The sequence below is a fragment of the Alternaria hordeiaustralica genome (genome assembly GCF_023758085.1).
Source record: "Alternaria hordeiaustralica strain BMP 2776 chromosome Unknown scaffold_27, whole genome shotgun sequence".
Classification (NCBI taxonomy): Eukaryota; Fungi; Ascomycota; class Dothideomycetes; order Pleosporales; family Pleosporaceae; genus Alternaria; species Alternaria hordeiaustralica.
The window spans coordinates 201,360-224,076 of record NW_026056799.1 but is presented as its reverse complement, the minus strand read 5'-3'; the positions used below and the strand labels follow the sequence as shown (position 1 = coordinate 224,076).

The 22,717-nt window shown below is 54.3% G+C and overlaps 9 protein-coding genes across 9 annotated transcripts; 3 read left to right on the top strand and 6 right to left on the bottom strand.

Moving 5' to 3' along the window:
• Positions 1-282: 282 nt before the first annotated feature.
• On the top strand, positions 283-1,980 carry J4E84_009269 (uncharacterized protein; the record flags this gene model as incomplete). The annotated part of the gene is made up of 1 exon (XM_049391832.1): positions 283-1,980. One exon carries the CDS (start codon positions 283-285, stop codon positions 1,978-1,980), a length of 1,698 nt encoding a protein of 565 aa, XP_049240470.1.
• Positions 1,981-4,435: 2,455 nt separating this feature from the next.
• J4E84_009268 (uncharacterized protein) lies at positions 4,436-4,813 on the top strand (the record flags this gene model as incomplete). Its single annotated transcript, XM_049391831.1, has 1 exon — positions 4,436-4,813. The coding sequence occupies one exon, from the start codon at positions 4,436-4,438 to the stop codon at positions 4,811-4,813; it is 378 nt and encodes a 125-aa protein (XP_049240469.1).
• Positions 4,814-6,347: 1,534 nt separating this feature from the next.
• Positions 6,348-7,829, bottom strand: J4E84_009267 (uncharacterized protein; the record flags this gene model as incomplete). The annotated part of the gene is made up of 3 exons (XM_049391830.1): positions 6,348-6,398; positions 6,541-7,277; positions 7,553-7,829. 3 exons carry the CDS (start codon positions 7,827-7,829, stop codon positions 6,348-6,350), a joined length of 1,065 nt encoding a protein of 354 aa, XP_049240468.1.
• A 668-nt stretch (positions 7,830-8,497) lies between these two features.
• On the bottom strand, positions 8,498-10,251 carry J4E84_009266 (uncharacterized protein; the record flags this gene model as incomplete). Its single annotated transcript, XM_049391829.1, has 2 exons — positions 8,498-9,688; positions 9,736-10,251. 2 exons carry the CDS (start codon positions 10,249-10,251, stop codon positions 8,498-8,500), a joined length of 1,707 nt encoding a protein of 568 aa, XP_049240467.1.
• Positions 10,252-11,918: 1,667 nt separating this feature from the next.
• J4E84_009265 (uncharacterized protein) lies at positions 11,919-12,974 on the bottom strand (the record flags this gene model as incomplete). The annotated part of the gene is made up of 3 exons (XM_049391828.1): positions 11,919-11,945; positions 12,206-12,798; positions 12,860-12,974. The coding sequence occupies 3 exons, from the start codon at positions 12,972-12,974 to the stop codon at positions 11,919-11,921; spliced, it is 735 nt and encodes a 244-aa protein (XP_049240466.1).
• An 831-nt stretch (positions 12,975-13,805) lies between these two features.
• J4E84_009264 (uncharacterized protein) lies at positions 13,806-17,633 on the bottom strand (the record flags this gene model as incomplete). Its single annotated transcript, XM_049391827.1, has 3 exons — positions 13,806-15,390; positions 15,438-16,285; positions 16,332-17,633. The coding sequence occupies 3 exons, from the start codon at positions 17,631-17,633 to the stop codon at positions 13,806-13,808; spliced, it is 3,735 nt and encodes a 1,244-aa protein (XP_049240465.1).
• A 504-nt stretch (positions 17,634-18,137) lies between these two features.
• Positions 18,138-19,943, bottom strand: J4E84_009263 (uncharacterized protein; the record flags this gene model as incomplete). Its single annotated transcript, XM_049391826.1, has 1 exon — positions 18,138-19,943. The coding sequence occupies one exon, from the start codon at positions 19,941-19,943 to the stop codon at positions 18,138-18,140; it is 1,806 nt and encodes a 601-aa protein (XP_049240464.1).
• A 326-nt stretch (positions 19,944-20,269) lies between these two features.
• Positions 20,270-21,244, top strand: J4E84_009262 (uncharacterized protein; the record flags this gene model as incomplete). Its single annotated transcript, XM_049391825.1, has 2 exons — positions 20,270-20,637; positions 20,686-21,244. The coding sequence occupies 2 exons, from the start codon at positions 20,270-20,272 to the stop codon at positions 21,242-21,244; spliced, it is 927 nt and encodes a 308-aa protein (XP_049240463.1).
• A 100-nt stretch (positions 21,245-21,344) lies between these two features.
• J4E84_009261 (uncharacterized protein) lies at positions 21,345-22,117 on the bottom strand (the record flags this gene model as incomplete). Its single annotated transcript, XM_049391824.1, has 2 exons — positions 21,345-21,875; positions 21,950-22,117. 2 exons carry the CDS (start codon positions 22,115-22,117, stop codon positions 21,345-21,347), a joined length of 699 nt encoding a protein of 232 aa, XP_049240462.1.
• Between the last annotated feature and the right edge of the window lie 600 nt (positions 22,118-22,717).

Below are 22,717 nucleotides of genomic sequence, written 5' to 3'. Positions count from 1 at the left end.
TCTCCATCAACATCATTGGGCCCAACGTGGCACGCTGTACCACGTCTAACGCTCCAACGCACACAATTGAATCTCCATGGCCGCCCGTTGATCCGCTCGGCTGCCAGCACAACGAAACCCAGCTGGCTGCTCCACTCGACTCCTACGATCCGCAGACTTGCATCATTACGTGCAGCTCCCACAGCCAAACGGCTCCCCGACCTCACCTCCCTCGACACGCGCGCGAAAGTAAGCATGGCCTCGGCAGACGATTCTAATTCGCGGCCCCAGCGGCCAGCCGCCATGACCAGACAGTCGTCGTCGCAGTCGCACATCTCGCAGTCGCCGTCCGAGGGCGCCCAGCGCTCAGCCCATCACAAGAGCCAGCGCCATCATGTCGTCGGCCAACGCGTGCAGAGGAACACGTCCTTCGGCAAGAACCTCAACAAGCTGAGCAAAGCCGAGAAGCAGGCTCAGCAGGCGCTCCAGGGCGCAGAAAACACCGGGCGACACCACCGCCGCTCGCAGTCGGGCAATTCCATTTCGGCGCCCAGCAGCCCACACGCGCGTCCCGGAATGAAGCGCCATGCGTCTTCCGGCGCCGTTGTGAGAGCAAACACGCAGCAAGCCAACCTGCGCAAAAACCACTCGAGCGGCCATCTCCCGCCGCGGCAAGGGCATGCGAAACACGCGCTCAAGGGGTCCAAGAACGAGAACGCTACTTCCAAGCGTGCGCTCGCGACTCCCTCTCGGTCTCGGCAAAGTTCTCCGGAGCCACACGCCGCGGTCCACTTTGACATGCCCAATGACGACGAGGAAGAGGGTGGGTGGACCGAAGAAAGTGCGTCACAGTCGCCCACTACTACCCGATCCAACACGCGCTCCAACTCGGTCATACTTGAGGCACAACACAGAGCGGCGGAGATCAACATGGAGAAGAATAGAGGAGAGCCGCAACAGTCGGCTGGTATAGTTCGAGAAGCGCCCAACCAGGCGACTCAGACGCTCACCGACCGCACGCGCACAAACACGCAGGTTAACGGCGGGAGCTCCTATCAACATTCTCGGCCTCCAGATGCTGATATGATCACATCGCGACTACTACAGCGCAGCGCCTCACACCATGTCGCTCCCCAGACATCGTCGGTCGCCGCAACTGTCGTATCCTCCTCCGATCGTCATAATCTGCTCAGTCATACAGCTGGGTCTGTTGGATCTACCTTGGTCGACACTCCGGGGAACAACCTCGTATCGCGCTTCATGGACGGAGACGGTTCCGCTGGGACACCTCACGATGGCGAGTACATGGCTGCGCATCAGCTCAAAGACGACACCGATGAAGGGGAGGTGGACAAGATCAAGCGCAACAAGTCAATGCCAAACTTCAAGGGCGGCGCGGACACACCCTCCAAGACGCCCCAGCGCTCTGGCACGACTACGCCAACCAACCTACCCCCATCGCGGACACAGCAGAAGCTCATGCTTCAACGTGCGTCGTCCAACATTGAACCGCAGAAGCTCGTTCCCGTAACGCTTCCCCGCACGGGCGGTCCCACATACCTTCAGTCCAGCATCCACTACAACGGCAATGGTGAGGGGCGTCTAGATCCACGCCTGCAACAGCAGTTCAACCACGTCGCGGTCGAGTACAATGTAGTGCGAAGATACCGCAACCCAATTGCAGACGCGCTCGCACGAATCTACCAAACCCCTGGCATGTCACGCAAAATCCGCGTACCCAAGTCGCACGGCGCAAACGGCTTCACGACAGGAGCCAGCAGCCTGAGCACAAGTTTCAACGAAAGCGGCGTCGAAACAGATGGGACGGGCTCGCGGAGATCACGAGTCAGTTTCGACCATGATGCAGGTCGCGGCAAGACTAGTCGCGACGAGAACGACTTCCAACAGAGTTTCGAGAGTGACCAGGCGCGCAGCCGAAACGAAGCCGAGGAGATCTGTCGCCGTTTATGGGAGAGTGCCGAAGTGGTCGAAGCCGACTGAAGACAATAGTGTGGTTTGTTTGGCGACGGCGCTGATCAAACATCCACGACTCGCAGCGCGGCGCTCTGTTTGCGTCTTTGCGACTATTGTGTGAGGGATTGCCAAGACTGTTTTACTGTCCAGGTTCGTGCGTTCGCTTGCTTCCCTTTCTCTGCATTTTGCCGTAGTCTGCGCTGGGGGATGAGGGAATGAGTGTCTTTGTTCTCCCATCGTCGACTGCACGCACGGGTTGCTATGGCGCAAGGGGGCTTTGTCTAGTCTGGCTGGAAACAGCATGGTATGGTTGGGGAAGAGGGCATTTGCGAATATTGTCGCGCCGGCAATGAAGCCGAAGAGACATGCATGAAGTCGTGGTGGTGGTGGTCGTTGCTGTTGCTGCATTTGCATTTTGCGCTCAAACTAACTTTTGCGCGTGGCACAGAGTCGTGGTTCCCCGTCCTAAACCTTGCGACTGGCGGAGGCGTTGGCATGACACGACACAACACACGACCATTGGTTTCGATCGAGGAAACGAAAGCGAGTGCGATGGACAGATGATTTATTGTCAAATTTGCGTGTGCGCGCGCGCCCTCGATTTTCAATCTGCCAGTCCGACCGAATTGCAAGCATGCGAGCCTCCTAGGTCGCATTGCACAGGCGCGCACTTGCTTGGCCTGGTTTGCTTTCATTTGAGAAGAGCGGAAGTTAGGAGCTGGATTTGACATGGCCTCAATGCGATGGATGGGTCACGATGCGAAAGGCGGAAATGAGACAAGAAAGAAGCCCATATTGTGTACTAGTAATGGTAGGGGTAGTGTGCGGGCTAGGTAGGGAGCCAATCATGCGCCATGCTCGCTTGTGTAATTGTAATTTCAATCTTGCAGCGGATGATCGTTACTTGTTCCTGTGTGTCAGTGGGTGGTTTTTGATTTTCCTTCACGATGCATGCGATGTTGCATTGATGGGGATGTGTTGGCGAGCGCATCTGGACGCTTCACATGCTACTTACTGTGAAGATTACTTTGAGTCACAAGATGCATTGCGTGCATATGTTGAGCAGTACTACGCAAGCAAAACTCTTTGCAAGAAATTCTCTACACAGTTCCACACCACCATCACAGACAGCAATTCTCTCATCGCTTCGTTGTTACCGTCTCTTCCGCGTTCAGCAACGCCAAGGTGTCCAGGCAACAATAGCCTCGTCTTGCCGCCGACCACGTTGTTAACCTCACCCCGAGGGCTATAGATGGGTATAGATGGGATGGGTCTGAGACGAGGCGGGCGCTGGTTGGCTTACTGTGTTACTCAGAACACATGTCGCAACGGGTAGCGTGCCACGAGTGCGCGAGCTGAGAAGTTAGAAAGGTGCGGTGTAATAGCACGACGAAATTTGTCGTGCTGGCTCCAGTCACCGTTCCCGCCCTGAGCAGTCGTGCTGGCCTAGCTGCGTCCAGTCGCGTTTCCGCCCTGAGTGGCCCGCCGGTGTACAGCGTCCAGCAATCGTGCTGGCCTAGCTGCCTACAGTCGCGTTTCCGCCTTGGAGGCCGAACAGACGGCACGATTCGCTGCGCATTGTTTCAGCGTCCGTGCGTTGAGGCGCGACACTGTGGACTCAGGCTACTCGGGCTGGAGTAGGAATGTGGAACGCATGGGGTGAGAGAAGTTGCCTGGGGTGATGGGCGTTGAAACTTGGTCTTGAGCATGGTGAGGATCATGGGGCGTGAACCTTGAGTTCGCAGATGAGATGGGCGATGACAGCATCTCAGCGAGTTTCCTCAAGGTTGCCCCTAGCAATGGGAGTGAGAAGTGAGGTCACCACCCGCCCGTCACGAGGATGCAGCAAGCGTGCAGCACGTTGGCCGTAGCAGTGGATACCTCGGTAGTTCAGCGTGCAGCGCTGCACCTCAGGCCAACCACAGGAGCGCGCGCGGACAGGGATGCAGTGCAGAGATTTGCCGTGGCCGCCATTGCCAAGCGCCAGATCGGCAGCTTCCTTGCTCAGGTACTCCCGTTAGCACGCCCGAACCTGCGTTAGCGCGCCCAGGGGGACCGAAATTGCGCTTTGGCAGTGGGAAATTGCACTGGCGGCAAGGATGCTAGGAACACGATACAAGGCGCCGGGGGCGGCCCACCTTGCTCCCTGCCTTGCCCGTTGTTTCCCCTTCACCCTCCTCAAACGTTGCGAGACAAACCCTCTTTTACTCTCTCTCGCTCTCTCACGATCTTTTAAAGCTTTAAGCTTACCCACACTCATTACCACTACAAGTACTATCCTTGATATCTCACTCTCTCTATCACTTGGTCCAAGACTATCCACACTGCTCTCTCGCATTCCAAACAAAAACAAAGCACTGTCGCTCATCTTACACACACCTGCATAACACTTGCAACCCTCACTTCTTCTGATTCGACATCGAAGCACTGCGCATTCACAGTCGCATATCCAACTACCACCAACACCAAACCAACCACCAAAATGCGCTCCTTCACCCAAATCATCACCGCGCTCTTCGCGCTCCTCGTCTGCGCCTTCGCCCAGGAAGACCAGTACGACGCCACCGTCTACATCACCTCGACCGTCTACCGCGTCAACACCGTCACCGCGTCCTCCTCATCCCCCGCCGGCTACACCGCCGCAAACAGCACCAGCACCATCTCCGCCACGCACCCCACCATCGTCCCCTCGTACGCCGCCGGCAACACCACCGCCAGCATGGCCATGCCCACTGCCTCCGGCCCCATGGCCAGCGCCTCCGCTTCCATGCCCCCTCAATTCGAGGGCGCCGCTTCCTCGCTCCAGATCAACGGGCTTGTTGTTGCGCTCGCGGCTGGTGTCGGGTACCTCGTTCTATGAACGTGAGATTAACGGTTTTTGCCATCATCGACTGGCAGCGCATGTCTTTGATTCAACCTAAACCCTTTTCTCATGTTACATTGTTTTCTAAACAACACCCATATCACGAGGATGTATGTCCGTTTACGTCTTGCTCCTGCCTCTGTTTGCGACTTTTGCATCATACCCCCTTTTTATCTTCCCCGCTGGACTTGTCCTCGGCTACATTTGTTCTATGTTCTAGGATTACCGAATCCTCCCGTCACATTACCCACACACACTCCTTTTGTAATCACACTATCTTTCTCTTGTCTGCGACGATTGACGAAACTTCGTGGGATTGCTATCAACAACTACTGGGTAATACTGGAGCTTTTGGTATCTGTCACTTTTGTTTGTGGTCGACCAACATTTCTTTTGTCAAGTTGGTCGACTCTGTTTTGTTATACCCCCCTTTTTAGGCGCGCGATCAGGACGCTGCTATGCGAATGCGATATCTCATCACATGACATACGTACTACTTGGAGGTCCCATACTTTGTACTTGGTTGAACGCGGCTTGCCGCGCACCTCTTCGTTTGTACTGTGTGTCTGTCTTCGCTTGTTTTCTCTGCGCGGTCTCTATGATTTGCTGCCTACTTCTCTGGTGGAGCTGGAGTTTGGTGATACCCCGATACCTACTTTTTTTGAGAGAGTGCGATTTAGCTTGGTGTTTTTGTTTGAGAGAGTGGAGGAGATAGGATAGGATAGTATAGTATAGTTGAGAACGAAGAACTTACTTGTTCCATTGATTTGACTCTTTCTTCATCAATATCACTGTGTGTGTGCCCAAGAACCTTCCCTACTATCCGCGCACCAACCAAACACTCCGACTCGCCCATCACGACTTCATCCAACAGCCATCACCGATCCAAACCCGAACCCGCCCGACCGTAACCACTGTACTTATCATACCTAGTCATGATTCTTCTAATACAACCCTAATACCACCGCTAGTTCGCCTGTCCACAGTCCGTTCGCCACACAGCAAAAAAACAGCCGAACATGTCGATCGCTATTACGGCAGCGACCGAAAGAAAGCAAGTACTTCGAACGGACGCAAGCTAGACAGTACTAAGAACAGTGCACGGAGGTCTAGAAGCGAGACTGTGGGGATATGTTCGGCTGTTGTTGCCGAGTAGATAGGAGGATGTGGTAGGGTTGGGTTGCTGGTGACATGGGCGGTGAAGATGCAATGATTTTTGCGAGATAGAGATTGGGGTTTGGCAATTGGGCGAATGGGAGATTGACGATCGTGATAGGGATAGGCCGAGGAAAGGTGATTGTGTGAAAAGGGAGAAGAATGAAATGGAGGTTAATGTGGGCATGTGGTGTATGTTCGTAGTAGACAATGGTGTGGGTGGTCTACGAGTCCGGCGGCTGGTCGCATGTACTCGATTCTGTTGGCTGGTATGAGAGCAGATTACGGTTCGAAAGTGAGGTTTCCACACTGTTTCTTTTTTTCGGTCTTGAATTACTGCCTTATCATACTCCTTGTTTCACGTGTCTGTAAACATTCATGTCCTCTCACAAACCATCTTGTCGTAGGTCATGGTGTATGCAAAACTCTAAGTTCGTTCACTTCCACATCTCTATCTGCTTCTACCCTCTCCAACCTCACCACCCACCCACCCCCATCCCCAACCCCCACCTACTATAACTCCCACCCACCGGCCCCTCCAACCCAAAACAACTCGCAAAATAACTCACCGTCCCCGCCCAATCCGTAAAAAGCCCCTTAACCCCCACCTCCCTAACCAGCACATCCAACACCTCATAGTACTGCCCATCATGATCCACCACATCCGCAATGCTCGCAAAGTAATACTCCCCGTCCCTCTTCACATTCGCCAACGGCCCGCTCCTTTCAAACGTCCACGCAATGATATCCATGCCATTGTCTTTAATCGCTTTCGCGTACTCGCTCTCCACAATCGTGTTGTTATCCGCCCCGCCGATGGAAAGTAACATGGGAAGAGAGGGCGCGATGATATTCACACCCGCAGCGCGCGCGTCGGATAGATTCGCAAACCCAGCCGCGAGGTCAGACGGCGTATCAAACTCCTGCAGGTAAACAGCCTGCGCACCAAACTCCTCATCATTATCAATCCAATACACCACATCCTCAAACAAGAAACTCTGCGGCCAAACACGATCCGCACTTATCCCCTTCAGACGGAACGCAGATATCATGTCGGATGCGTATTGAGCCTGAGTGTAGTTTCCCTGGAAAGGCATGGGGACGGCTGCGGGTGGTGTTTTTAACTCTGGGGTGAAGTTGCGGTAGCCGGGGTAGGAGTCTACGAGGTCGATGTATTGGTTTAGAGTCAGGGTCTGCGCGCAGGTGTCGTAGAGTTCTGTGCGCCAGAGGGGGGTGCCGGCTTGGTAGGTGAGCGGGGTGGTGGCGGAGGCGTTGAAGCCGTCTTGTTTGCTGCAGAGGGTGCTGACTTTGTTTTGTTAGTAGAGGTTGGGGGTTCGGGTTGTTGAGGTGGAGGTGAGATCATACATTCATCGATCGTAATGTCGGAGGTACAGCATAACGCATTCGCAGGACTCGTTGCATTTGCTGGTGTAAACGGCGTGGTACATTTTGCTGCCAATTCGGGTCTGAGCAGGATATCTGTTGTTCGGTGTAGATCGCATAGATCGTGTCTGCACACCAATCCCCTGTCGCTTGTGAATGCCACATCACATTCCAAGATACCCGCGCCCATCCGCGCACCGGCATCTTGTGACCGGATTGACTCTTCTGGGAATTGCAGTGTGCCTCCACCGCGGTGACCGATTGTGAATGGGGAGATAGAAACCGGAGTGTTTTCACAAGACTGCAGTTTCCGCTTCAACGGGCTATCAGTCATGTTGCTGATGATGTAGTATGGTCGAGGACCGACGGAGACGAGGTAGTCGGTTGCATTTTCGAGAGGAGTATGATGGTGCTTGTTAACAGCCGGGTAACCCAGAGCTGTAGCAGCGAGACCCAGTATCAGGAACTGACTCATATCGACGAACAGACGGTGACTTTTTGTAGGAACGAAAAGACGACAAGAACCAACACGCCACCCTCAATCCCAGCCAAAGCCATCCATCTTTTATACCTACCCAACGTCGTCAGCCTAATCAAGCTAGTCCACCATCCCCTACGTCAACAACGCGCCCAATCCACGACCCTAGCCATAAGCTGCAGGAACGGACGCGTACTAGCCATCCATCCATCCCATGTGCGCGGCACACAGCGGGATATACCCCAGTCGCTAAAGCTTGATGAAAGCTTGCGTGAGCTTCATCACCGCGCCGCGCCCAGTGAGAAAAGCTTAGTGTATCTAGGCAGTGAAGGATTGTGTACAAAGCGGAAGACACGGACGGGCTACGGTCACACGTGGGCAGGATAGGCGGATGTCGTTCAACGCGCGCGCAGGTGTAATCGGTTGGGATTGCGCCAATCGATTAGCGCATGTGGGGCGCGTGCGTGCGTCCCCGCGTGTCAACCCGGGAACGGCGATACGGTATGCGAAGAAGAACAGTTCTAGTGCAACAGCCATTGTGTTCGTGAGTTTACGATTCGGGGTTGAAGATGCGACGGCAATAACGTTGCGAAGTGCAGCTTGTGAGTCGTTTCTGTACGGACATTGCGGAATTCAGTCAACTACCCAAGTTCCATCCTATCATCCTACTTCTCCAACCTCGCAGCCCTGCTTTCGTCCCTCCACCACTCGCATTGACGCCTCCTAATCGCATCTCCCTCGACCCTGCTGTTGCCAAATGGCTCCATCCGCAACTGCAACCCCGGTCTACCTTCGCCCTCATCCTCATACTTTGGCCAAACCGGTACACCAGTCCTATTCCCCGCATTTGGATCGCCGAGCGCAACAAAGTCGGAGAAGTACGCATTGAGTAACTCTTTGCCTACCTCGGGGTACTGCACACCACCGCTACCGGCCGGTTCAGCCCATGTGTACTTTGTGTCGGCGGTGTGGGGTATGCCTTTCCAAGTAGGGAACGTGTTGTTTACGGCGAAAACCATTTTGTAAACGGGTACTGAGGCAGACGACATGCGCATGGCGGTTTCTTGGCCCGCGCAGACGTACATGTAGTCGGTAAGCGCGGCAGAGATGCGGTTGTACTGTGTGGAGTTCGGGCTGTGGGCGTAAGGGCCGTTGATGTCGTCCGCTGGGTCAGGGTAAAGCTCCTCGAGATCCTCAAGATCGTCAGTAGTCAGGCCCGGGATCAGGTTCTTGATGAAGGCGAGGAATTCTTCGTTGGTGGAAATGTCGCCTGGGGAGTAGTACTTGGCTTCATCGACAACGTTGGTGGTGATGGTGGGGATGCGGTAGAACTGTTCGTTGATTCCGGATGTTGAGCCAGCTTGCTCAAGGAGCGGACCGCCTCGCGTGGGTTGGAAAGGCCACGTGATGGGGTATTCTGAGGCGCGCCATAGCAGGGCACTGGCGTTCTGGATGGCATCGATGGGTACGGACCGTAGGCAGCTAAGGATTTCGGCATCGGTGCTGTTGGCTACTGCGCTGCAACCTGTGTAGCTAAGGTATTGCGCGAATTGCTCCTGGTACAGCGGGTAAGATGCATTGGGGAAAGCCCGGGCAGTCACACTTCCGGATTGGAGAAGAGCCTGCGAGAAGAGCGCCGGTGCACCCTCGGTTTCGTTGTAGTTGTGAAAGAGATGGATGCCGACTGAGTGCGCACCAGCTGAGCGACCTCCAATAGTGACGCGAGAGGCATCGCCTCCAAAAGCAGGGATGTACTTTTGGACGAACTTGAAAAGAGTTTCCTGATCGCGGAGTCCGAGGTTAAGAAGTCCTTCGCGCTCAAAGACTGGAGACGGAAGGAAGCCCAGAGAGTTGACCTGTGTGACATTAGCCTGACTCGTGTGAAGACGATAGCTATGCTTACCCTGTAGTTGAAAGTGACAACAACCAGCGGCTCCCTCGAATTAGCCACGAAGGAAGCGCCATCGAAGCTCCTCGCGCTTCCAGCAACGAAGCCACCCCCATGAATCCAGATCAGCACCGGTAGTTCCGCATCTTCCGCAACGCCCTGCGGCCGGAAAACGTTCATGCTCAGACACGCCTCGTCCAGTTCATATGGGAGTTCGTCTGGATCCTGGAAACACGAGTATCCATAACTGCTCGCGTTTTTAACACCGTCAAAGGGCTCTGGCGCACCAACAGGCGCAAACCTTGCCTCTCCAACAGGCTGAGACGCATAGTCGATACCGAGCCAGGCGTCTACAGCGCGTGTTAGGGGCTTCTTCGTCAAAGTTTGCGAGACCGTGGTGCCGACAAAGGTGCCATAGCCGGGAAGCGTGACTGCAGATGAAGTGTTGTATGCTGCAGAAACGCTAGATACGCTGGTGGTGAGCAGCGCGAAGCTGGTGAGTAGTCGCTGAGCCATGCTGGTGTGGCCCATGATGGCGTCGATGCGGGAATGTAAAATTGACGCGACGCGTTCGCACAACGCTGGAGCTAGGTCCAGCGGCGCCATCGTTGGATTGTATATAACAACATCCGACGTCTGCTATCCTTCCGAGATCGGTCGTATACCTTGTCCTGCGTTGCATTCGTATCGACGTTCGTCTCCACTCCCGACTCCACTACCCCACAATCTGCCTAGTAATCAAGGGCGCGATGGTCTTGGTACCTGCTACATGCGGCGGCGACGTACGCCAACGCGGAGATACGCGTTATGTCGGCTGTTATCTTTCATCGGTAATTCGTCGGCACTTTATCTGACAGCCGATCGGATGGCATCCGACGGCAACGGATGTTGATAAGTGAGGGCGGATGCCGATAAGTGTGGTGTTGGGAAAATGCAGATTGCACGAGCGGAGGTTTGCCGAGTCCGGGTAACGAAACCCCGGGGGCCGAGCACCCTAAGCCACGACGATATCGATACCAAAGAGACAGGTTGACTATGACGATCGACCCTCATGTTCGCGATGCTTTGTTTAAATGTATTCTGTCATTTCCTGGGAAACCGTGAGCAGGTTTGAGGGATACGTTGCATGATGTGAAGTATCTCCGAGAGGGGATAAGGGTGCGTGTAGAGCTTCAATAAGGTCGCGGTGGTGCTGAGTGAGTTCATCATGCGGTGATATGGATATATGGACTTCTGGAGCCTTACTAATTGGATACGTGCTTGTCTGCGCTGGCGCCGAGGTATTGGGAATATCCATCATGTTGACGTGCCTGGCCTTAGACGTGATAAACCTGGAGGCCTCAGGCGACGTCTAACGTCGGTCACTTCAGTGCCTTTATCACCGTCAAATGATACTTATTAGGAAATTCCGTTGAGACAACCACTTCTGCGTTCGGCTTGTCCAGCTGCGCGCAGAAGTGCGGTCTATCTTCACTCCTAGAAATTCGATCCAAGCTAATGTTGCGACCAGCCCCATCAAAGGACGAATACCCTATCTGCAATATGAGCACTCCTCGATTGCTAGGCCGTCCGCTGTAAGGCAGTCCATGGCCATCCAAAGCCAAAATTTGCCCAGTAGTCAAGGGTCCGTTCGCGTATACTGATATCGTTTCGCCGTCGATGTTTCGTATCTTTCTCTTCCAGCCTTCTTTGTTTTCTGTTGGTGAAAGATGGATTCTGTGGGCTAGATTGGCCCAAACATCCTGGAACAACTTGTGTGGTTTCTGCAAAGCATTAGTATGTCGATATTGTGTATCAGGACCTGGAAGCTTACGCGTCGGATTTCGAAAACAACATCCGTTTTGTGCGTCTCAGATGGATTTGTTCGGACAATATAGCTGAACTTGGTTCCATTAACCGCCCCTTTTCCGATGTTCAGATTGATCTTGGTGTCTTCGAAAGATGTTTCATTGTCGGTCGTTGAGGTGCTCCGTCGAAGCGTGAAATACTTCACAGTCCCAGTGAATACTTCTTCAAGAGTCAGATCTACATACTCTAGGACACTGGATGCCCTCTTTGGGCGCCACTTAGTGTAGGAACGCGTTTGTTTGACCCAGCGCTTCTCTTGCTCGTCGAAGGTGTACCATGCCCCAGGAAATAAGTAACTTTCCGAATGCGAGCATGGGCGATCCCGTAGATCAAGTAGTGCCCTTCGATACCTAGCCTTCCTGGATGAGTCCGTGGGTCTGCTACTGGGGGAATCCAGAGACTCCTGGAGTGCGCGGGGTGCGTAATTTTGACGCGGAGTGACGCCATCCTCAGGAGCTCTACGGCCTTCCAGAGACTCTCGCCTGTCCTCAGCCCGACTACTCTGCTCATTGATGATAGAGCCATCACCTGGGGAGACACGGCTGTTGCGGCGTATGCGATTATCGTCTCCGGAACGATGGGTATTCGAAGGCTCTTGCACACCACTTATCCTTCGACTGTTTCTGCTTGGGCGTACCGTGCGACCAGCCTCGCCAGAGCCGATCCCATTGCCAGACCTCGATAACGGTTGTAAGCTTTCCGTGCGTACTCTTTCCGCCCAGGCATGAACTTCATACGACACGTCAACATCGACTTCCGTCATTCGGTCATCAAGGACCTCATCTTCTAACGCGACCGCATCCTCCGCGTTCATGAATGTTGCGGCATCACGCCTGCCCGCAAGCACGTCCATGTGGATCCGGTCCAGGCTAGCTCGAATTTCCAGGAGCGATAGGTGATGGGCATCGGTGTTCCTCTCAATCCTAGATAGCGTACCGACATTGATGCCGCTTAGTAATTGTTGGAGCCGAACACTATGCGTCGCTATCTTCTCCCGTATCGCAGCTTGCTTCCCAGTCGTGAAAGCGAGCCTATCTCGGTACCGCGCATCGCGTTTGTCGAGCGAGCGGAAGTCATGTAGTATCTTCTTGACCGAGCGGAGGTCGGCTTTGCAGTCTTGCAAGCGCGCAGCGAGCTCGCCTTTCTGCGCGGGGGAAAGCTGCTGGAACGAAGACTGTGGGTTCTTGCATTCATCATCTAGAGCGAGGAGGAGTGTGCGTAGGGAAGCCACTATCAAGCGCTACGTCAGAATTTGCACGAACTGTGCTAGCGTCAGCGAAAGAGAACTTACCGTCCGAAGTGATCTCCCTAAAGTTGTCACCAGCGTTCTTACACGACTTGTAGACCGAGTAGGCGTAGTTGCCCACCAGGACGATGTCACCGATTGAAAACCCGAAGCCTGACATTGTGTTGTGTACACGAAGTGACGCTCAAGCCATGAGGATGAGCGCTTGAGGTCATTCTCATGTCCGGTCAAGGCTGTGTCACAACCGATGTGCTGCGGCGAGGCTGAAGGATTGTGGCGGGGTTGTTCGTGCGTTAGCGCCACGCGAGCGCCTTCACCCCATTCAAGGACCTCGGGAAGAACCGGACACCTACCTCCTAGATATCTGTATCGTCGCATGTTCTTGCTGAACCTTTGCTTCTTATACTGACATAATCCCGGTGCACCTATCAAGTGAATTTCTTATGTAGGGTGCATTGCGAGGCGTTTGGGATATACCTAGGTATACCTGCATCGAGATCATCAGAGAGAGGTATCTAGCCGCGTTCTCTTGTCCTGCCACGTCAACCAAGAAAAGTCTGAACAGGCCTGCAGTCTAAATTAACATAAAAACCTACAAGATAGGTGACCTAGCGTTAATTCAAGCTCTAGACCTCTTCAGTTGTTTTCTTGTATGAGGTGCTGCTCTGCATGATAATTCTACTATCACAGGTCGCGTCTCTAGACATGACGAAGGTATCCTCTTTACTACATGACAAGGTCTTAGCAAATGTCACAGACATGAAAAAAACGGTGTCCTTGCTTTCGAACATACATGTTCAATTGATATCGCGCTTACACTAGAAGTTGTTACTGACCTGATCTGAATGATATGCTACAAGCCTAAACCCTAGAAAGATGTCTAGGAGCCTTAGCTGCTTTCCCTATTGAACTATGACTGGAAGCAACGCCGAGTAATAAACCTGTGCATAATAAACCTTCCCACCTATCTCCCCATCCCTCTCCCTCCCCCCTAACTCCCCCCATCAAACCCCCTATCCAACTTCTTCAGCGCCTCCTCCACCTCGACCGCCCTCTCCTCCCCACCCCTGAGTCCCTGCAACCTGGGCAGATTATGCATAACGCGCTCCACCATCTCCTCCAGGGCCTTGGGATCACGTACACCACCCCCGACACCCGTCATCGTACCGCCAATACCCCCCAGGGCAGTAGCGCGCATGTTATCCCAGACGGCTTGGGCGGAGTCGGCTTTGGCTTTGCCTTTGGTGGTGGTAGTGGTACTGTTACTTCCAACGTTACCAGTACCAGTACTGCTGGTGGTATTGGCATTGGCATTGCCATTGTTCATGTTCTGACCACCCCCATTATCTGTCCCCATCGTCAGCTCCGTATTCTGAATCGGCAATTGCTGCTGCTGCTGGTGCATAATATGCGACGCCGAAGACTGGGGCACATGTTGACGTTTCCGCAGCATGACCTGGCCTTGTTTGTCCATGTAGGTTTCGTACCCTTGTTGGTCGAGCACTTCGTCGGGGACGCGGACGTTGACTGGTGATCGGTTGCTGCTGCCACTGCCACTACCACTACCACTACCACTTGCGCTGCTCGCGCCCGGGACAGCAGGGTTCGCGTTTGGATGTGGGCTTGATGCCGCGGCGGGGGCGGCAGGGGCTTTTGCTTTCGCATTGGCATCCTGATTATATTTCTCCAGCGCGTGAATACGGTCTTGATTCTCTTTATTCCCTTCCATGAGGAAGCGAAGACACATTATAGCGTGTTCGCGGATATAAGGGTTGTGTTCGTCGTAGGAGCAGCAGTTCAACACCGCCTCAATACCACCCAACGGCCGTATTTGGTCTTGGACGTGCTTGTTCTTCCAGACCAGGGAGCTGAGGACGAGGACGGCGAGTTTCTTCAGGTTGCGCCACTCGAAGTCTGAGGGCTCGTCGGCTGCTTCGTCCATGTAGGGTCGGGGTGAGGGTGAGGTGGGTGGAGGGATGTAGGCTTCGGCTGCGCCGGCTGTGGTGTCGTATGGTCGTTCGACAGCGACTGGTTGGGGTTGGGGTGGCTGTTGCTGGTCTTGCTGCTGGTGCGATGGAGGGATGTGGACCTCTACTGGGGCTGGAGGTGGTGGCGCGTGCTGGACATTCCTCAGCGGAGGCGGCGATAGCTGACCCTTGGGTATCGCTGCATCTAGCTCTTTCAACAAGGTCACCAGTTCATGTGAGATCTCCCAATTGCTCAGCATCCTCTTCCACGTCTCGTGTTCTGTGAGAATAGCGAAGAACTCTAGGTACTGGTAAACGCCCTCATACATGCGTTCCATGTCCCACAGATTGAGAGGGAAGTCTTCGGGTTGCGCATGTCCCGCGCGGATTTGGCCTTGCAGGAAGATGAGGGCACATGTCTGGGGGATGATATGGCGACGGAACTCGGTAAGTAGGAAGTTGACCATGTGAACATCGCCTTGGTCGACCTGCGGGTGGTTTGCCTTGAGATGACCCTTCGTTGGCTGGGCACGGGCCTGTCTGGCGCGGAAGATATTTGTGAGAAGCTTCATGATGACTGCCTGAGCCGGAGAGATGATGTCCTTGGATCTGTCGTAATGTTAGTCAGATACCACGTGTCCCATGGATGTACTTACTCAGACTCTCTAAAGGCATGGTAAGCAAACGGCAGTAGCTGATTGGCAAGAATAGCCTCCATGATCTTGACCATGAACTTGAAGTACAACTCTTCCTCGCGCAGATCCCAAGCAGCAACGAAAATCAACAACTCGCGCAGCAAGTTCCGGCCATTGTCCTGCGCAAGAAGCAAATGACACCGAACACCATGCATGCTCCTGACACTGCTGAAAACAGTCGGATCGGAATGATGACCAGGCTGTCCTTCCGTTGGCTCAACAATTCCCGCCATGATGATCATAGGCAGAACCTCAATCTCAGTAGGACCCAGAATAAGCGGAACATCTGTGAGCAACCCTCGGCCTTCATCACCAGGTATGTCGTCGTAGTCGTCATCATTGTCATCGTCATCCTCTGGCGGAGGAGAGGTAGGAGACGCTACGTCACTGATTAGCCCTGATGGACGGTCGGGGTCTGGCTCCAGCCGCTTAAGCAGATCTTCTTTGCCATTTTGGAGTATCTCCGCACCGAAGGATGGCGGGTATGTCACACGGAAATCGATCTCACCTGCCGGGGGAGACCGTTTGATGCTGGGATCTAGTAACGAGTCATCCAATGCTGGTTTCGGGGATTGCTTCTCCGCTGTGGGTTGGGATGCTTGCTCGCTGTTGGACTCGTCGCCAGGGAGAGCTGTGATGGATGACCGCATCCTGTCGACCTCCACTTGGAGTTGGTTGATGCTCTTCGCCAGCGCCTGTACACTCTCTTCGTTCTTGGCATGCTGATCCACGACTTTGCGGTATGTGCTTGTTTGAGTGATCTGGTCGCGGTATCTAGCCACGACGTCTGCATACAGCATATTCCATTTCTGAAAGTGTTAGCAGGAATCAGGTCATGGAACAGATGTAGCTTACGTTCTTCTCCTCTTCGCCCATAGTCTGCCACCTCCGCCTGCATTCGGCAGCAATCTCGTTTGCGCCCGCCTTGACACCATGATGTATCAGGGCCTTCTTGACGTCGTTGCCAGTCTCGCCGATGTAGAGCAGGAATGGCGAGGACGCAGGCTGTTGAGAAATCTTGAACGCGTCCAGACTCCGCGCTGCGTGAGTGGGTAGAGGCTGCTCCTCCGGTGGTGGGCCTTGATCCTGTTGCGGAAACTCATCCATCTTGTACTTCATGTCTGCGAAGTTGGGCAGTTCATTGTCGAGATGACTGTCAAATAGTTCGATCCAGAGCATCAGTTTCCGCTGCTCGTTCCGCGCGATGAGATTGTTGAGGAACTGCAAACAAGTGATGAGGAGCTTCTTGTACGCATTAATGACGCCCTGCCATTTGTCTTCGTCCTGGGTTCCAGCCTCACCATCATACCCCCGCGCCGTAACGCGTACGCAGACATTGATCAATGCAAAAATGTCCTTGTCAAAGAGCCTGTCTGCACTCAAGTTCTGCACCCTCTCGCCATGTACCTGCACATTCCTTGCAATGCACACAAGCTGATTCAGCCGTTCCAGATCCCTCAGCAGACTCGGCGAATAGCTTGCAATGAGCGGGCCCGACAGACCCTCATATTCAGGCGCAGCAGGATCCGGCGCAGCGAAACAGCGGCGTTCGAGCGAGGGGATAGCGGCTTTGAGCACGCCCGCGAGATCGTCCCAGAACTCCCACGAGAGGCCGAGTTCTTCGCGCAACTCGAGGCTCTTCCGCGACTCTTCCAGCGTCTTCTTCACCACGTCGCGCTCTAGCATGCGCAGTGTATCGTCGCGGACATAGCCGGGGTTGTGGAAATGCACGGTATAGGGCGCGAGCGCGAGGCGTAGTCGGGTGAGGTAGGGTCGCGCGGTCATGCCGGACGAGCTCTCGGGCCGCTCCGAGTCGCCCACGCTCTCCGTGTCGTTGATGCTGCCTTCGGCCATGGCGGGCTCCGTCTCAGGCTTCACGTCGGGCGGTGATGGCGCGCGGCGGTCCCAGTCATTCCACAGTTGGTGCTCGGCGAGTAGCGATCGGTAGACCCATACACGAATGGGCCCGGGTGCGCGGAGGATGCGGTAGACGTTGTTGGAGGCCAGTTTTTCGACTACGTTGTGGTATTGCGCCAGCGCTATGGGTGCAAAGGCGAGGTGGGCAGTCTCTTTGCCCGTGTCTGCAAACGGCGAGGGGAGATGCAGAGCAGCAGGCAGCGAATCGGAGTGCGTGGAGGAGCCAGAGTCGGAGGTCATGATGGCGGCGGCGTTGACCAAAAATTTACTGTCGCCTCAAGACGTTGCCCCACCATGCATCCCCCGCCATCTGACGTACACGGTCAAGCAGGTGGTTGCGATTGCCCAACTGTTCAAACGTTCATGGCAGACATCACTCAAAATTCATTTCATTCCATCCACGTGTTCACTCACATCAAAATAATAAACAGCCGATTTGTAACAATTTTCATTCATACCAATACTGGTAATACGAGATATGTACGGAGCATATGAACCTCGAGTAGGCATAGTATTTGGCCCGGCGAGTCTAGTGGTACCGCTTGTCTCAATCTTGGAAGCAATGTAATGTGGACATGATACATGGTAATAGTATCTCCCACGGACATGAATTGTTCCGTTGCCAAAGCATTTCAGCTTTGCGCTGTGCCGTTAGGCATGCACGCATGACCCTCACAAGAGTCGGTGGTGGAAGTGTAGAAAGCGAACGACAATGGGAACGCGGTGGCGACGTTATACGAAATATTACATACCCTCGGCCTTGAGTCTAGCCGCCATGAACCGGCTCACCTTTTTGGTCTTGCCATCTCGTTCTTCTACGATGGGACTTTCTTCGTCTTCTTCGGTTGCCTTGAATCCGCCTTGTCGCTGGATGAAGCGATTACGCGCCTTGTGATACTCTGCTTTGATCTCGCGGTCCAACAGGACTGGATCAAACTCATCAGGTGCCTGGGGCTCTGAGGGTAGAGGGGCGTGCTCGGTAATGGTGTTGGCTAGTGTTCGTCCAGCAGGGCCACTTGGCACGGGCGGCGCTTCTGGGACAGGAGGTGTTGGCAGCATCTGGGGAGGAGTGTTCGTCGCAGCGCGGGCACTCTTGAACCTGGACACCTTGGCGGGTTTGGGTGGCTCTATCGGAGCTGCAGGAATTGCAGACCGCTCGACAATGGTATCGGATATGGTCGTTGTCGATCTAATAGGTAACCGCGCGGCTCCAGCTGGTTCTTGTACTGGCTTTGGCGCGTCAGATATGTCCAGGTCGTCGGCAAAGCGCACTCCCTTCTTCTTCGACTCCTTTGTATCAGCCGGCGCCGGCATTGTCGCAGGAGAAGCCATGGACTCATCGAACTGATCGTCGCTCTTCACTTTCATGGTACGAATGTCTCCGATGTGGTCTTCGAGAGATGGCTTGCCCGACTCAGGCCCTACATTCTCAAGCATGCGAGCGCCCAACTTCTTCTCAAGTTCCATCATCTGCTTGCGATAGTCCTCGGTGATGACAGGCTTGGTGCTGCGGCCATACTCGTCTTCTTCTTCGTCGTCCTCAGTGTCGTAGTCGCCGTAGTAGTCATCTTCTTCGTCAGAGTACGACGCAGTAGGCTGGTCCAGATCGAGTTCAGCGACAATCTGTCCGACTTCCGACATGCCATACTGAAGCATTTGCCGTCTCAGCTCGGCTTCCTCTGCAGACTCGTCGTCTGGTATAATGGCATTGGCCAAGCTCTCGTAGTCGTCCTGCGTGAGCTCCTCATCGACAGAGAATTTTGCTTCGTAGTCGGGTTGTGCAGGTTGTGGTGTAGTTTTCGGGGTGGGTTCGACGTCGACCTCCTCGGCGAAAGACACCGACTTCTTGACAGGTTCTGGGTCTGAGGGTTGGGAGGAGGATGAAGCAGGTAGATTTTCGGAGGACGGAGTAGGTTTCGACTCCGGTGTGGTGTGTGAAGGTGGCGCAGACGTGGACGGCGCATCTGGAGAAGTTTCTGGCGCCTCCGCTGCATTCTTCTTCTCCAGCTCCGCCTTCTGGACACCCGCCTTGCGCAGGACCTCAACAAGCTCAGCCGCAGCCTTGCCTGTCTGATTCACGGAGCTCGAAACTTCGTTGCCGTCGTCATCCAGTTCTTCCTCAATGTCCATCATCGGCTCGCCCTCTTCATTGTCCATACCCGGCTCCAACAGAACATCGACACCAGCAAGCTTCTTCTCAGCAGCATCGAGGTTCTTTTCGATAGTAGCACTGCTCGTCCGAACATAGTCAATGCGTCTAGAGATCATGTCAATAACTTGGTTAGCAGTGCGTTCCTTGGGCGAGTTCTTGCAGAGCAGCTCCTCGACTTCCTTGTGGTCCAGCAGGCTAAGGTCGAGGTCGCGTGCCATCTCACGTATCTGTGAGGGTGAAGGGTCGCTGGCGCCTTGGATCTCTTCCTTGAGCGCCTCATACTCAGCCTCCCAGGTCGTCCAGTGGGAGAGGGCTTTGCGCAGCTTATCGACATTTTGCTGCAGCTGCACACGGCGGCGCTCAATCTCCTCTAGGGCGCTCTGTGTTGAGGCTGCCATTTTTGCTGATGTGGTGAGTGGGTTGGGGAGGAAGGAAAGGTGAAGGAATTTTGTGTACGAGAAAAAGCGTCGGTCTTGGCGTCAGGCCCCACAAGGGAAACCATGCAAGCCATGCATACAGATCGTCGGTATGTCGTCTGTCAGACAGGAGCAGTTCCTGGACCTCAGATTCAGTGATTATCCCCTCGTCTACATGTCTATCGACTTTTAATCATGCCCTCAATCTCGTAAGACGACCAGCGACTTCCGCCCGCTGAGTCAGCACCAAACCTCAAGATCCCTCGGCCCCATCTTCGCAGCTCCCTCGCCTCCGCCTCACACCCGCCATGTCGAAATCCGCGCGCGGCGCCGACGCGTCCAAGCCAGATGGCGGTGCGTCTCTCTCCCAAACCCTCTACAACTTGTCTTTAAAGCAGTCACAACTCGCTCGTTCCCTCGCTGACGATGCATCAGACTCTTGCCCCGTATGCAGGTCGTCGCGCTTCCTCAACTCCAACATGCAGTTCAAGATCAACCCGATATGCTACCACAAAATGTGCGATACCTGCGTGGATCGGCTCTTTGGCAAGGGCAACAGTATATGTCCTGTTGCTGGATGCGCAAAGACGCTGGCTTATCGGAACTTTCGGAGGGCGACGTTTGAGGATCTGAAGGTTGAGCGGGAGGTGGATCTGAGGAAGAAGGTCATGAAGATGTGGGTGCGAACAATTGGAGACATTGACGTCTGGCTAACAATCTACAGCATGAACAAAACAGAAGACGACTTCGAGTCCCTCCGCGACTACAACGATTACCTCGAGCAAGTCGAAGAAATCAACTGGAACCTCATCCTCAACATCGACGTAGACGCGACCTGGGCAAAACTAAAGAAGTTCGAGGCCCTCCAAAAAGCCGAATCAGAAGCCGCCGCCCGCAACAAGAGCACCGGCATCAAACACGACGTAGACCCCGGTTTCGCAATCCGCGGACTAAAGAAACGCGTCGCGCCACCCGTCGAAGCACCCTTCGACCCATTCGGCGGCTACACCATCGCGCCGCAATACTACGTCCTCCAGGACAGCTACGAGGTGGACTGGTACGCGCGTATGAAGCGAGATCCGGCGCATCTGGTGGGAGGACACAGCTTGCAAGACTACTGCAGTCGGACACTACGGGAAGCATTCGGTGGCCTGGGTGTCTTTGTCGAGGACGAGATTCCCGCGCGCGAAGCTCCGTCCATGTCCATGGATGCGGATGTCGGTACTGAGCATGCCGCGACGGCAGCCATGAGCAGAGATGTCATCATGGACGACGTTTTCTAGTTTTCTTGCACTGTGATACCCGGCTTCAGGCCAGCATTTGGGCGGCGTTGAGATAGCGTTTGAGTAGACGAGATTATTTTTCATGGCATTGCTACGCGGTTTATATCCTGCTTTGCCCAACCTCACCTGCAGCCCCGTGGTATCCAATGTCGTTGTACTCGAACTGCTCCTCAGGCAGCGTGTACCCATCCCCGCCCCTACCCCGTTGCGCCCGCGCAGCGATGGGATTCGGGTTGATGTCCCTTCCTGTGTCGTCTTCATCTCTCTTTGTCTCCCCTCCATTTAGCACATCCAATTGCTGAAACACACCCCTCGTCCTCGTGCCCCTCATGACCTTGACATCCAACCCCAACGCGCACCCCGTAGCAACAAAGCCCAACAACGCGAAGCTGAACAGCGCCTTGTACATCCTACACACGCTAACCCCTGTGTCTGATTCCCAACTGTCCGCGTCGCATACATGCGCCAATGTGCCCGAGCACCACCATGCCAGCAGAGCGAAGGACACAGTCCAGAGGAGCGTGAGGACGCTGTTGAGAATCAGGTTGAGGGACGCGGATAGGCCGTGGCGGAAGTGCAGGACGATCGTGGTTGTAAGTGCGGCGAGGGTGAGGAGGGATACAGTCATTAGCTGGGTAATAGTTAGTAATGCAATAAACGAATGTAGTAGGTAAATAGCCAGAACGAAATGACGAAGGGACTTACCAAAATAAACGTCCACGGCAACCTATACCCATCATGCGCCAGTTCACGCAGGAAGTAAAACATTATACTCGCTACTACGAGCGAAGAAAGTAGTTGCGCGCATCGTATGGTGTGGAATGGGAGGAATGGGTACGCTGTGGGCTTCACCCGCGTCTTGCGCGGTGCCATCGTGGGCGGATATGTGATGTGGTGACGGGCGCTGTAGGGACGACTGCGGTATGTAGGAGATAATAATAGTAGAGGCGTTAGTGGATGAGCAAAGTTCGCATCCCCGTCATGCCCATGTTGAGACGCGGAGTTGAGACTAAACTAGGGGTCCAGCTGGCCTGGGCAGCTCAGCTTTCTCGTGTTGTGGCGGTTGGGCCGAGATGCCACCTTTTGAGCGGTAGACATGTGTAACGGCTATAAGTGTATCAATATCCCATGGTAAAATGTTGTCTCGCAGTTGCGGTGTATTGTCGTGAGGATAGCCTTGTTCGTTCCTGCTGATAGAGGACATCAGGCACCCGACTAGCGCGCCTGCCCACTTGGGCGTTTCGGTGTTCTACAGCTCTTGACTATGATATCATTGACGGCTGATTCTTTCTTCCATGCTTCGCTTCGCTTCTGCTACACGCACCTCTACTGCTCGCGTACGTTCGGAACAACGGAAAGATAGCGTTGGCGGCAGAGTTGAACGTATCCTACGGGCTACGGCCATGACCAGTGCCACCAGCGTGGAATACGGCTCGCGCATCATGCACTGCCATACAAGAAAAGGCTCTAGTT